Raw genomic sequence first — 14838 nt, 5'->3', positions numbered from 1 at the left:
GTAGATGTAAAGTAGAAAAAACATCTGTATGTCATGGTAAATTCCAGAAAAATGACTGACATGAGCACTATACAGTATGTGTATATAGCAAAGAATAAACATTTTTAATGAGCTTTCATCAATCAGCTTTATTCAGCTTCATAATGTCTCAGGTAACACACTCCTGACTATAAATAAAGTTTAGTTACTGTATGACAAAAAGTAAAGCATTGTTTCAACATAGTTTGTGCTTCCATTTCTAAGGGTACTATTACACGAAGCAATTTTTTGACGATTAACGATAAACAATCTTAAATGACCGCTATGGCGAACGACCTAAAATCGTTCACCCAATTACACGGAATAATGATCGTTATTGCGTTTGTCCTGTCATCGCCACTGCGTTCGCCGCTACTGCCAACGACGTCCTATTACATGCAAACGATTTACGATAAAAATAGGTCCAAATTCTATTAAACGAACAACGTTTTCTTGGTCGTTTAATCGTTGTCTGCTATTACACTAAGCGATTGTCGTTCAAATCCGAACGATTTACTGATTTTTCGAACGATAATACCACCCTAAGTATCTTCAAGACTGAAACACTGAGATGCTGAAAACAGCAGGGGCCCTGAATCATAGGGGTGCTCAGTGACAGACCCTAAATGATCTTGTAAAGATTACCTAACCTAATGACCGGTCTTCTAAATTAAAGCGACTCTGTACCCACAATCTTTCCCCCCCAAACCACTTGTACCTTCGGATAGCTGCTTTTAATCCAAGATCTGTCCTAGGGTCCGTTTGGCAGGGGATGCAGTTATTGTTCTAAAAACAACTTTTAATCCTGCAGCGCTGTGTCTAACGGCCGGGGCTTACATTTGTATATGCATTAGGCTGGCACCACCTCTCCGTCCTTCCTCCCCACCCTCCTCATCATTAGGAATGATCTAGAAACATTTACTGCTGTTTGAGCTTTGCACAGGTGTATTAACCATCCAGCCCATGTTCATTATACACACAGGTGGGGAATAGGAAGCAATCTACCTAGAGCATTCCTAATGATGAGGAGGGTGGGGAGGAAGGGCAGAGAGGGTGTGCCAGCCTAATGCATATACAAATGTAAGCCCCGGCCGTTAGACACAGCGCTGCCGGATTAAAAGTTGTTTTATATGACAATAACTGCATCCCCTGCCGAACGGACCCCAGGACAGATCTTGGATTAAAAGCAGCTATCAGAAGGTACAAGTGGTTTGGGGGGTCAGGCAGTGGGTACAGAGTCGCTTTAAAGTACCGGACAACCCCTTTAAATTTAATTGCTTAAGAAGAAATAGATAACATTTAACTGCGCAACAAATTAGGTAAGGAACAGGTCGCTAAAACTGCCACTTTATGCATGTCCTGACAGTCATGGCATGCTAGAAAACCACCAAGGTGAAGTATTATGTTTATTTTTATTTGTTTCCAGCTAAACAATACCCAATTTCATGCAGCTGTACCATGAGCCACAGCAAGCAACTTTACAAACTACAGAAGGTCACAGCTATGGAAGGCAAGACACTAACAGCCTTTACCAGAAGGTTTCCCAATTCAAAAGGCTAAACGGTTGAAAGTAAACAGGACGCTTATCAGCTCTAAAGTCAACACCGGGCTGATTGCGGCCAGGGCTGGTAGTAAAAGGCAGCTTCATGGCAAGCGCAGCAGGATTTGTGCAAGCCAGGACAATGTGCGAGCACACTAAAAGTTATACTATAACCAAGAGTTTCCTCTAGCTAGCAGAATATTTTCCACCCTGCTTCATAGAACTGATGAGGAGTGAAATTAACTCTGACTTTCCTGGAAGCCTCGGCTGTGGTTGGCACAAAACCATGTGACTTCTAAGAGCACATGGCGCGCAAGTACATCAGGTCCCCGGGATGTACCAGCTAATTGTTGGTGATTAAAGGGCACCTTTCATCACCCGGAGAAGGTCTGCCCTATGAACAGACTACATCTGGGAGTGTTGTGTTTATTTTCTTATTCTCACTGTTTTGCTTTAGAATAAAATTGTATTATGCCTTTGCCTGCCCCTGGCATACTTGCCTGGCTTTGTGGCCTTGTGGAATAATAAAGCCTTTCATTGACGTAACAGTGAGTTCACCGCATTCTCATGATAACAGATTAGCACTAGTCTGAAGACTTCTACATGACGCCAATGACAACCAAAGCAGTGCAATAAAAACACTGCAACGCATAGCGGCTTGGACATTATACTTAGACGCGCTCTTCCTACGAGTTTTCTCATACTGATACTACAGTATGTATACGTAGCATATGGCCTTATTACAGCGCTGTACATGCGATGTAATACATAAAAGTGATGGGTGTCTTTCTGTACACTCCAAGTCTAATATCATATCTAGTATAGTTCGTTTTCCTTGTCAAAGGAAATACTTCTGAGTGATTTTTCATTATTTGTATGAGACACAGTACAGGCAGACGGATTTCATGTGCCAACCTGGGCACAGCTCTGCTGACCGCCAGAGAGATGTTCAGCCTGATGTCCATGTCACAAGCTCTCTAATTTAGCTGGGAGCAACAAGTCCCATTAACCAGAATATTGTGGGCATGCTCAGGACAGAAGGGGGGGGGGGACAAATATATTCACTTTGGCTGGTGATGGCAACTACTGACAGCACCCAATTGTAAAGTGCTGCAGAACATGTTGGCTCTGTATAAATATTATTATTACAGTAATATTGCTGCAAGTATACATTCACTATCTCACCTGCCTGTTTCACTATCGATCACTTTTATTGCTACAAGTGTCTGAGCAGTACACACACCCTCTCCTGACATATCTATATTGCCAAATATTCCTCAGGAAATAACAATCCTGCTAAATCTTTTCTTACAACCTTGCATTTTGCTTTCCGTCTATTATGCAGGGAATGTATTGCTAAACTGACACCTGGGAGTCACCAGTTGAGGGTGTGCCCCTGCACACTCTCACACTGACCAATCACTGGTGACACAGCGTGTGTAAGGACATGCCCCTTTGACAAGAACACAGGATTGCTCAGCCATGCTGAACATTCCTGTGAATGGGGAGGTAGGGGGCCAAACAGGAGAAATAACTGGCTCTAAAATATTGAAGGTGTACAGGAATATTAATATTTCTCCTAATGTACAGGTTTAACTTGAACATTAGGCAGAGGGCTGGAACGTTACTGTAATCTGTATTTAAAAAAAAAAAGAGACATGTACCCACCACAAACAAGCATTCTAAGTCTCCATAGGAATATCAATGTCACTGCAGCCAAAACCTTATCAGTAAGATGCACGCAAGTCTGCTCAACAATAATAGCACGTACAACATAGGAGATAGAGAATTTACATGTGTCTACTAAATATAGCTGTACAGGGGGGCTGCCGCACAGTCAAGATGCTAATAAGGTGAAAGTCATAGAGGTGTAAATAAAAGTGATGACATTCTTAAAGGGTAACTACTGGGGGCATGTGTACTACTGCACATATAGCAGTTTGTTCTGTGTTAGCAACACATGTATTTTACATGACAAGCATATGTGCCTCTCCAGGAGACCACAGGTTGGGGAACACTACTGTAAGTGCTAGTCCTCACCAGGACATCCTCTATGGATATGTCCTATTACACCATGGGGATGAGAGTGCCATAGAGAGGTGTCCCATTTCTAAGCTTCTTGAGGCGGAATATGCAATGGTTCTCATTCAAGCCAAGATTTCCCCCATCTGTTTGCTAGATGTCTTAGGCACCAACAGCTCTCATAGTAAAAGCCTACCTGGACCTGTTGCTCCGCCATGCATACCTATGCTAAGACTATAATTTGTGCTGAGAACAATCTGAAGTCGCCTGTTATGGAAACGGTCATGCCTGACTTAGTAATCATGGGACAATGACACAATTCTTCTCTAAGTACCAATTGACTGTGCTCAAGCTCGCATTATCAAGTTCCAGAATTTATGTTGACCTACATATAGAGACATCCCATGGCGACTTGTTTTGTTCATGAGCTCATAAACTAAGCATTCACCCAACCATATCACGTACGACCGTCCTATTCCAAGTTCATAAAACAGATACAACATCTATATAGAACAACCAGAGATCTCAATGTCAAGATTTCACATTCCCATGTCTCCTCGTTCTCACAAAGGGCAGGACAACAGAGGTTCTTTGTATGGAAGCCATCACATGAATAAGCCGTGCAGATGCCGTACGTGGTGATCTATCATGTTATATATACCTAGAGGGGGGCCCAAAAGTAGGCAACATGAAGATAATAAAGACTTAATAATGAAATTATGAAAAGTAAGAAACAATATGACTTCTATGTATTGGATAGTTTAACTCAATTCACCATGCTCTAAAACTAGTGGCTCGTCAGCAACTGCAAAGAATGTTAAAGGGGGGTTTGTAGTTTTACAGCAACTGGTGAGCCAATGCTCTGTGCCAACATATTACCTAGCCACAAAGTGCTGTAACATGTACACAATGATGAAAAACTACAAAGTTCCCATTGCCTCTTTTAAAGTGTCACAAAACTTTTGACATGTCATAGAGACATGTCAAAAGTTTTGATCGGTCCGAGTCTAAGTGTTCAGACCTGTACCAGTTGGAAGATAGAGCTAGGAGAAGACCGTGCTAAGCGCGAACCTCTCCCGGCTCTATGTCATGTGATCAGTCGGACTTTTAATAGAAACCGACTGATCATGTGACACAGAGCCGGGAGAGTATTGCACTTAACACGGTCTTCTCCCAGTTCTACATCCCGATCAGTATGGAGTCTGAACACTCAGACCCAGAATAATCAAAATCTTTGACATGTCTCTATTACATGTCAAAAGTTTTGTGAAATGACAGTGACACTAAGCAATCCAAGTCAAGTGTCTTTCTTTTTTTCAGCAGCAATAAAAAAAAAAAAAAGGGATCTGTAATACAGTGAAAACTACCTGGGCTGATCGCTAGCACTATTACACAGGGCGATATCAGGAAATAATCACCCTGTCTAATAATGCCCTTACACATGTAGAATCTGCACTAGTGTATAGGAAATACACCGAAAGGGTATGTTCACACTGAGTAAAATAGGCAGAGTTCCGCCTATTTTACTCAGTGTGAACATGCCCTATGCCATAATCCTGTCACTGGTACCAGCTGTCCTTCCTTAGACCAACCAACGCGTACAGGAAACACCCCCAAGACCAGACGTTTTGGGGATGCTCTGCCCCAGTCGTCTATCCACTACAATTTATCCCTTTAGCCGGGGTCACTGAGATTGGTACACAATTAAACAGTTAACTCGCTGCCTAATATATCCCTCCCCCTCACCAAACAATAGATATTATTCACGTCAACAGTCATTGCTTTCAATGTAAAAGCGACACAGGTTCTTTAAAACACCAACATCTGAAACAAGTGATCAGAAAGATACAACAGTGTGTTTTTCCACCGACTAAAGGGAAATGACATCACAGATCATCACTAACATAGAAGTAAATAATAATGTTTATTTCCTTCATCTGACTGACACATAAGGAAGTAGATGTTCCAGGAGTCCTATGTAAATGACTCTTGGGTGATACTAGATGAGAAAACTATGCAATGTGAGGGGAGGGGATGTGAGCAGTATTGTCTATCCATGCTGTGTAGCCAGCTTGCGTCAAACTGTGCAAACCTAGCAACTAGAAAATAAATGAAGGACCACCGATCTCTGTGTGTGAATCAATCCCAAGCCTGAAGGGAACCTGAAACATTCTCACTAGCCCAGGCTCAGAACTACAACTCTCACAATCCTCACTACTTTTATAGACAAGGCAGAGTAAGATTCAAAAAGGTTTGGATATTTTTACATTTCATTCATCTGGACAATATGAGAGAAATCCAGAGCTGCAATATGGCCTCATCGCTGCAGTCACATAGCTGACAAAGATCTGCCATCAGAGGGCAAATGGGGAGGCTTCTGTGTGTCAGACCTGAGGATAATACTCTACGGTGTATGGGTGGGCAGCCTTTATATGTGGACTACAAAGAGTAGTATTTCTCAAACAGTGTATATCTTCTGGGGAGGGGTCATAGAAGGCTATACCTCCAGACAAAGGTGGGGTTACATTTTAGGAGTGATTAAACAGGTTATCCAGGATTAAGAAAACAAAGCAGCCATGTTTTTCGAATGCTGGACAACCCCTTTAACATAAGATCATCGATTGGATCGATATGGCTTAAGGCCTTATTACACAAAGTGATTATCAGCCAATATAGGCCGTTACAGACGATAATCGCTCCGCCTAATAGAAAACAGCGATCAGCCAACATCATGCACAATGTCGGCGCTAAAACACAAACAATCAGATTGGCAACAATCTGCTGCCCTGCCTGTGTGCAACCGCCGCTAACTTCTAAGGACTGACCGGGCAGCCCTCAACTCCGCTCCCCGCGCCCCCCTACTCTTACTTGCTTGCTGACGACGGGTGTAATAGCACCGCCAGCGAGCAGAGAACGAGGAGCAAGCGAGCGCTGACCTGACAATCGCCCCATGTAATAGGGACTTTAGACAGAAGATGAGCCACACAGCAATGGTGTTTACAGGCCTTCACTTTATACAACTGATTCCCTCGTCCTCTTCCGCAGCCATTTTAGGTCTTTATAACATACAAAGCTGAGTAAACATGTCATAACCACTCCCAACGCAATATACTGGCTTTGCAGGTGGCCTTTTGTTAAGCAGAAAAAGAAGTGCAGTAAACCCTGATTGATGGTTGCCAACCTGTAAACTACACAGGATAGGGGCCAGGAGGCTTATTCATTCAAAGTTGCTGCACTGGTCATGTGACTCCAGTACACCCTCCTCTATAATGGGGAGCTCTCAATGTTAAAGGGGCTGCATGAGAGCTGTAGAAACAAGCAGCTTTTCCTGGCAGTGGTGCCACAGTGGTATGGGCCTGGTACTGCAGCTCAGACACCCTATGGACAACACACAACTGTCTATGGAAGTTTTGGAAGTGACTTTTTTCTAAGTCACTGCAGCTAAACAAACTTTTTTTTTGCAACTTATTTGTTTCATATCTGGTCATCTCAAAAGGAAGCTGAAATGACATTACGAAATTATTTTTAGGTTTCTAAATAAGGTTTGCTTTCCTGTTTCTGAAGAAAAGTTACCTGCGTCGCACTGTGGAAGATGTTTGTTTCTAGAACAGTCTCGGGTCCCTTGTAAAGAATGCTGGAGCTGTGACAAATACCTGGATGTGTGATTTATGACGCATCTGCTATGTTATGCGCTCTGCATTACACTTTCCGCTGCTTCTTAGTTCTTCTATTAAATGAATAGGTTGTGCAAACATGTTTGCACAATGCTGCAGTGAGGACAGGAAAGCAGAGACAAGTGACCGTTAGAACTTGGTGGTTGTTTTCCACACGTTTCTAATCGCTGACATAAGGAACTGTAAATTTGCACAGCAGTCAATATTGCCGCCATTACAGCAAACAGATTCCAGACTCTTCACTTTATTCCTAAAACTTGCCATACATATTCGATATGAGTCAACCAAACCTGCTGGGACTGACCTTTACCATCATGTGCATGGTGGCCTACCAACAATCCAATGACAAATATACGTAAAACCACAAATACTCATACTATAGAGCTGTGAGCACTCTGTGTGACGCCATATATAAAACTCATATTACAGGGCTACACTGTAGTAAAAAAAAAAATATATGTTTACAATGGGAGAGATGTAGAAGAGCAATATGGCCCTGTAGAAGTCTATAGATACCATATTATGACTACTGGGAGGTCGCTCTGTAATATGACCATATGCAAAAGGGCATAATAAGGCAGCCATAGAGGTGCTCTATGGATTGCTTCTAGAAAATATTTCCACATGGAGACACTATATGTATTACGGTCTTACGAACCAAACTAAAAGCATGGTAGGGATTTATGATACAGTTATGTGGGTCACTAGATGGCTGGGATTTGTGGCTGTAGAATGGATGCTAAAATGGGCAGCCTTCTGAATGAGGTCTAAAGGATGTAATGTGATGTATACAAAGCAAATACAGAGTCGGGTGGGGAGCTCCTGACGTTCCTATCATCGTCCCCTAGTTTATTAGAGCTTCTGAGAAAATGTGTATTTTTCCAGCAGACACCAAACATCGCATTCCCCATTTCGTCCCTGCATGTATTTGAACTGACACCAACCCAAACAATGCTCATTGTATGTGTAATTACGCCAGTAATTGAGGACTCCAGGCACTCCCATCCTTCTTTCACAATATCCTCCTCTTTGTAGCTGCACATTCCAGAGAGGCTGCGGAGACTAAGCAAGGACGGGCCTGGATTACTGCCGTCACTCCATCACCTGTCGCTGACTGCAAATGCTATGGACCGTATGCACGGCTGTCCGTCCGCAGTCTGCACTCCTTCCTCCACAACAGGCAGGCCCTATCCACATATACGCATACATGTGGCATTCATACATTTATTACACATTCACCATGTATAAATTCTCCTAAAGACTTGATGGCTTGTCTCACCTTAACATTACGAAGGATATGCATAGGTGAATGTCATCTTTTCCCTACATCTGATGACCAGGCATTCCCAGTGGCTTCAATCTAAGAAGAAAAACCCTCTATAAAGTACTACTGGTCAAAAGGTAAAGGTGTTCCTATCCCACAAAGGTACATATGCCATCACTTGAACGCAAAATCCATTGCCAAGTCCAAAAAAGTTACTATTACACAAGTAAAAACAAACAAAAAAAAAAAAAAAAAAAAAAAACACATGAAGCGATGATGTCCTAACCCAGAGTATACAGGGTGTTCTCACCACTAACCCCCCCGAGCACAAAAAACACAAAAGGAATCGACCAACGTACAAGCTGGAAAACCTTTGGCGTCTGTTAGATCCTCTCTTCTGATCTCATGAAGTATAATACAAACGCTTGTAATACGTCCATGTGTTTACGTGAAGTGTCAGGCGGATTTATGGAGTGTGGGTCGGAAGACTTTAACATGAAAGGTATGAAAATTAAAATCTGTGCGCAAGATGCAAAGAAAGGAGGAAAAAGGCTAATAAAACGTTTCCGTGCATCCAAAAATTTCTTAGAACTTTTTTTCTATGCAACCGGAAAATTGTGGGATGTGTTTAGATGATGGAGGAAGAGCGAGGACTCACAATGAGAGACGGGATACACAAAGTGAAGAGGAACAGGATGTAATGGGGGAGGGCTGTAGGATAAGAAAAACTGATGAGTGCATGTCTATATGGGGCAGCGCCTAGGTCTGCTATCCTCTGGGCTAGCGAGTGTGAATAGAGCCCCTGGAAGTTTGTGGAATGTGATGGGCTCAGCAGTCCTGTGCTGACACCTCATTCACGCCCTCTCTGTCCCCACCCACCATGAACGCACCCGGCCACAACATGTTGACACAGCTCCAGTGATGTGCACGAAACAAAAGCGCACCATCATCACAACCAGAGCAATGAACCCAGTAATCTGTAATTCAGGGGTGCAGAGAGGAGCAGCCGCACCTAGACACGTCTCAAATTCATTCAGATACATAAAAAGGAGCCATGAACCCAAATTCAACAATTTACACCAGTGGTAGATGTCACTCAGACGCCTCAGACTTCTCAGGACTGGAAAGAATCATGATAAAGTAGTGATGTGAAGCTCCTGCCACCGGCCCCTCATGGCTGATAACAGAGAATAGATCACATTATACAGCATCTCTTGGTTCTGTAGTTTCTTTACAGTGTTAAGAGCCTTTTACACAGGCCGATAATAAAGCAAAAAATTGTTAAATCGTTCAGAGTTAAGTGACAAACTTCTGGTGTAATTGCGGCAGCGATTGAAGGGCAAACGGAAATTTATTCATATGCCGACCTCAAAATCGATATTAATCATTCTTTGAGTCTTTCAGTCTTTGCCTATGTTCACAAAGTAGTAAGTTTTCTATTAATCATGGTCGTTGCTGCAGATTTGCATCAGGGGCCGTGATTAATAGAAAACGTATGTTGCACTGCAATCAATGGAATTACGGCCGGAGTGTACACACATGGGGGAAGGTTTATCAAACTGGTGTAAAGTGAAACTGGCTCAGTTGCCCCTAGCAACCAATCAGTTTCCACCTTTCATTTCCCTAAGAATCTGTGAGGAATGAAAAGTGGAATCTGATTGGTTGCTAGGGGCAACTGAGCAAGTTTCACTTTACACCATGTTTTTGCGGCCGCAAAGAACTGACAGCTCACACAATGGAAAGTGCGGCTCTGGCCTCACTTTCCATTGTGTGCTATGCTGAATTGGGATGCGGGCACAATACCAGCTGGGATGATCTTCACTGATTGTGACACGGCTGGGTCACAGAATAGCTGGTGTCTTACAGAGTGTGAACCTGGCCTTTGAGTGTAAGCGCTCATCGGTCACAATATATAGATACAAACGCAACTACGATCATTCACAATATATATGAATGCAATTAGGTTAATTATTTACGATTGTAATTACAATCGCATTAACGACTTTTCACAGTAATTTATCTTCTCGTCTAAACGCTGATCGTTAATAAGAAAATACCCTTGCGTGTCGTTTACTAAATGAGCACTTTAGCGATTTATGTTGGGATCATTTCACATGATTAATTTTCTCTGTGTGTCAGGAGGATTCGATGTCAGATCCCCATGACCTGATGAGGCCCAATGAGTGGCATTGTGGCCCTTCACTCAGGAAGTTTACATTGGGGTTCCAGTTTATCTGATGGGTGGAATAGCACAGACTTCTGGATCCACTGAAGAAAATGTATACTGAGTACTATACAATTCTTTAAAGAGGTTTTCAAGCAATACCTCAAAATTTAACACATGCCCCCACGTATGCTAAACCATGTAACACGCACGCACACTTACCTCTCCGCACTACATCTGTCAGATCTTCCGATTGCGGCTCCTATGTTATTCTACCAATGATGTCTCACACCCTGCTCAGCCAATCACAGTGCAGAGTAGGGAAGCAAGACTTCATAGAAAGGAGGAAGCAGCAACTGGAAGATATCATAGCTGCAGCTGTGGGAAGGTGGGGGAGGTGAGTATACAGGAGTTTGTTGTTTTAGTGTATGGGGTTAACATTCCGGTTTTCCAAGAAACCTCAATAACATGGGAATCTATGCATGATGGATGTCACTAATTTCTTATAGGCATATGGCACTGATATACATCTGTCCCAATGTATACCTCCGCTAATAGCATTATATATGGTGTGTGCAGAGGATACACTAGGCATTTTACTGCTATATACAGAATGGGGGAGAAATACACAATACAAATTGTAGAAAAAAAAAATAGCAATTTGCCTATTAAGTGTGTAAGATGTTTTCAAAACCCTATCTGTGTAGTGTACTATAACTTGATATGTACCAAATCCGAAGAAAGTGACCTATAAAAAGGGTGTAGGAATAAACAAAGAAAAGAAATCAGAACACTTCACTTATAGCTGCCATAAAAATTCCATCTACAAACAAGGAGCATATACTGTATTCTTACAGCGAGTTCTCTTATCCTCCACATCAGCTAACCTACGCATAAACATGGCCTCAACTGCATTCAGGATCTTTTGCGTGTTTCTAGCCAGAAACAGGAACCGATCCCTGGAGAGAGAAGTAGGACGTGAAGGCTTTTCTACTTCCGCAGGAATCCATTCTGCTCTCTGCAACAGGCCGATGAAGCACAAAATGCAAATAGGGCGCTCCCTTACTACTGGCACTATTATGTATTACATAGCCCATACATGGTGACGCAGTCCTATAATCTACGGGTTCAGCTGGACAAGGATATTCAGTATTCTGAAGCCATCATTCATTCCCATCCAGGCCACAAGGGCATTTTCGGTGCAAAAACTTTATGGAGTTTAGGGCGTCCTGTCCTGTGCCAACCTCATCCACAACAATAGACTGGGGACCTCCGAGGCCAAGAATCCACAAACTTTCAGCAAACTTTTCCTTCATACATGCAAGCACAGAATACTCTACCTCTTGCTTTTTCTGGCCATTTCTCTTTCCAGTTTTTCAGACCATCCCTCAAATTCCAGTTCTGCTGTTACATGAACACATGCACGCAGAAAGACACACCACGTCCCATGTTAAAACAACACTTAAAAGCAACCCCCTTTTGCCAGACCCCCACCTACGGACCCATGCAGACCCCCAAGCTCACTAATGTTTTTCTACAACCAGTTGGTCCAAAGTTAGTTTTTACTTTTGTACTTTCCAAATAGCTACCAGTCACCTTCCCCAGTACTCTCATGTCTGTAGCCCCCACCCGTCATCTCTAGACTTCTGACCCCCTCCCCCATTCACTTCACTATCCATTCATTCCAAAGAAACTCACATTGACACAGTGGGTAAGTTGTCCATCCACACTCCAACCCTGGCCGGTTGTATTACGGGTGCATTACGCCTGAGTGTCCCAGCCCAGCCCCATTGACAGCATGATAGGGATTTATAATGCTGTCAGTTTGGGTCGGCTGTAATACACACCGTATAGCTGGCCCCTATGGCAAAGGGTAAGTGTCCCATGTACATTGCCACCTGTTTTTTATACCTTCCTATAAGGGTTATCATTACCCCCAAGCAAAATACAACTTTTCCTCTCAACAATCGTACTTATCTTCAGCCCTCCCTACTACAGAGGACAGGGATCTTTCCGAGGACATGTCCACACGCACATAGACCATGTGGTTTCTGACACCAGCACCGTGTCTATTTCCATGTCAAAAACCGAGCAGTTTCACTTTACGAGCGCCATCTCCCACTCATCTTAATGGAAGACGTTGAACCATACAGAAAAAGTTGTGTGGCGTCTTTCCATGCGGTTCTGCCTTACAATGGCAGATATGGGAGCAATGGCTGCAGTACGTTGTATGGGCTGCGGCCAGCACCTCCCAAGCAGGGCTCGGCACCACAGTGCCACAGCCGGCAGCTAACCCCCCATCAGAAACACCACAACGAAGCTGGACATATGTGAACAAGCCCTTAAAAAAAAAACTAACTTTTTTTTGTTTGTTTTTTTAAGGGTTCCACCATAAGCTATAACTCTGCCATATTCCACAATGTCATTAAACTGTGATCACCCGAAGGAGTGATCCCCAAGCTGTGGCAGAACTACAACTCCCATCATGCCCGGGCAGCCAGCAGTGTGTGAGCAGGGGGTGGTTGTGGGGGGACCCCGATCCTGGCTGGGCTATGTTCCTGGACTGACTATGATAGCACTTGTTAGGTCTCTGCATGGAGAGTCCGGGCAGCCACAGCGGGTGGAGTGGGGTGTCAGCCCCGGGGCCCATAGCGATCACGGTGTGACGGTGGGGTCAGCCCCCTTACCTTCATAGAGCAGGAGGAGGTGCAGCGTGCAGGTCTGTGCCGGACATGTCAGGCAGTAAGCGGGGCCCCTCTGCATGCTCAGCTCGCTGCGGCCACTGCTGCCATCTTGTCCCGGCCCTGAGCTCCGTCACCGTCCTTTTCCAGCAGCCCCGCGGCGGCCTGGGAGGGCCCGTTGTTGTGGCTTCTTCCTCCTTCAATAAGAGCCCATACTAGTCCTGCCGGCGCGGGCTCCTCGTCTCGCTCGGTCCCGCCGCGCACACACAGCCGCCGCCGCCGCCCGCTCCCCTCCTAACATGTCGCTTGGGCAGCCTGAGGGAAACAGGCAGCAACAGCCGAGCGCCGAGCGCATCCGACAAGAGGCACGCCACCTGGCGTCCGCAGCGAGGAAGGTCTCCATGGCAACCCAGGAAAGGTTGTTTACATCGGTGACGTCATTAGTTGTAACCCTTTCAATGGACGTAGAAGCCAATGCAGTAATAAAGCGCACAGAGTGAAGGGTTTCCAGGAGATGACGTCATCTTTATTTCTATAATGGCTGTTTACATTCATACACCGAGCTGTATCATCAAGTCGTGGTTACAAATCTATTAGATAACCGGTTCTCACTGTACACACAGGCACACAGAGGATTATTACCTTGGTGTCATATATAGTGCCCATGACTGGTTCTTATTGTATACAGAGACACACAGAGGATTATTACCTTGGTGTCATATATAGTGCCCATGACTGGTTCTCATTGTATACAGAGACACACAGAGGATTATTACCTTGGTGTCATATATAGTGCCCATGACTGGTTCTCATTGTATACAGAGACACACAGAGGATTATTACCTTGGTGTAATATATAGTGCCCATGACTGGTTCTCATTGTACACACAGGCACACAAAGGATTATTACCTTGGTGTAATTTATAGTGCCCATGACTGGTTGTCACTGTACACACAGGCACACAGACGGTTATTATCATGGTGTATTATATAGTGCCTATGATTCTCATTGTATACAGAAACACACAGAAGCATACAGTCCGTACGTTTGAGTCAAGTCCCTCTGTCCCTCTTTGCTCCTTACATGTCCCTAGGAATTAGATTTACATTGATAAATTTTACCTGTTGCTCTAGTGCCTGGTTTCTTACTGTATAATAGACACAAACATGCATATTATTCTATTATGTGGTGCAATTTGGATCCTAAAAATTGTTATATTCAGATGTATCACATGGCATTATGGCCCTTATCACACATCATGTCACACATGCAGTTCATAAGGCCCCATACACACATCTGTAGGTGTTATCACCTATTTGACAGTGGGTCCCTGCAAATGTAGACAGTAATCCTGTAATCAGGGGCGGTCTTGGCATTTCTGGGGCCCCAAGCGAAGTTATGTCTGGGCCCCCCCCTCGACACGCGTTCCAAAACAATAGACCGCTGTGTGTTGCCCCTAGTAGTATATACCCCT

At 43.9% G+C, this 14838-nt stretch overlaps 1 protein-coding gene across 1 annotated transcript in view; it reads right to left on the bottom strand.

Annotated features, from left to right (window-relative positions):
* HIPK3 (homeodomain interacting protein kinase 3) overlaps positions 1-13707 on the bottom strand; it is a 72033-nt gene extending 58326 nt beyond the window's left edge. Inside the window, exon 1 of the mRNA XM_069965791.1 lies at positions 13370-13707. Within this exon, the coding sequence (XP_069821892.1) occupies positions 13370-13445 (76 nt within the window). The 5' untranslated portion in view covers positions 13446-13707. The remainder of the gene's footprint in view (positions 1-13369) is intronic.
* Positions 13708-14838: the final 1131 nt, after the last annotated feature.

Source organism: Dendropsophus ebraccatus, chromosome 4 (genome assembly GCF_027789765.1).
Source record: "Dendropsophus ebraccatus isolate aDenEbr1 chromosome 4, aDenEbr1.pat, whole genome shotgun sequence".
In the NCBI taxonomy this organism is placed as follows: Eukaryota; Metazoa; Chordata; class Amphibia; order Anura; family Hylidae; genus Dendropsophus; species Dendropsophus ebraccatus.
Note: the sequence above shows the minus strand (reverse complement) of the source record. Positions and strands in the feature narration are given on the sequence as shown.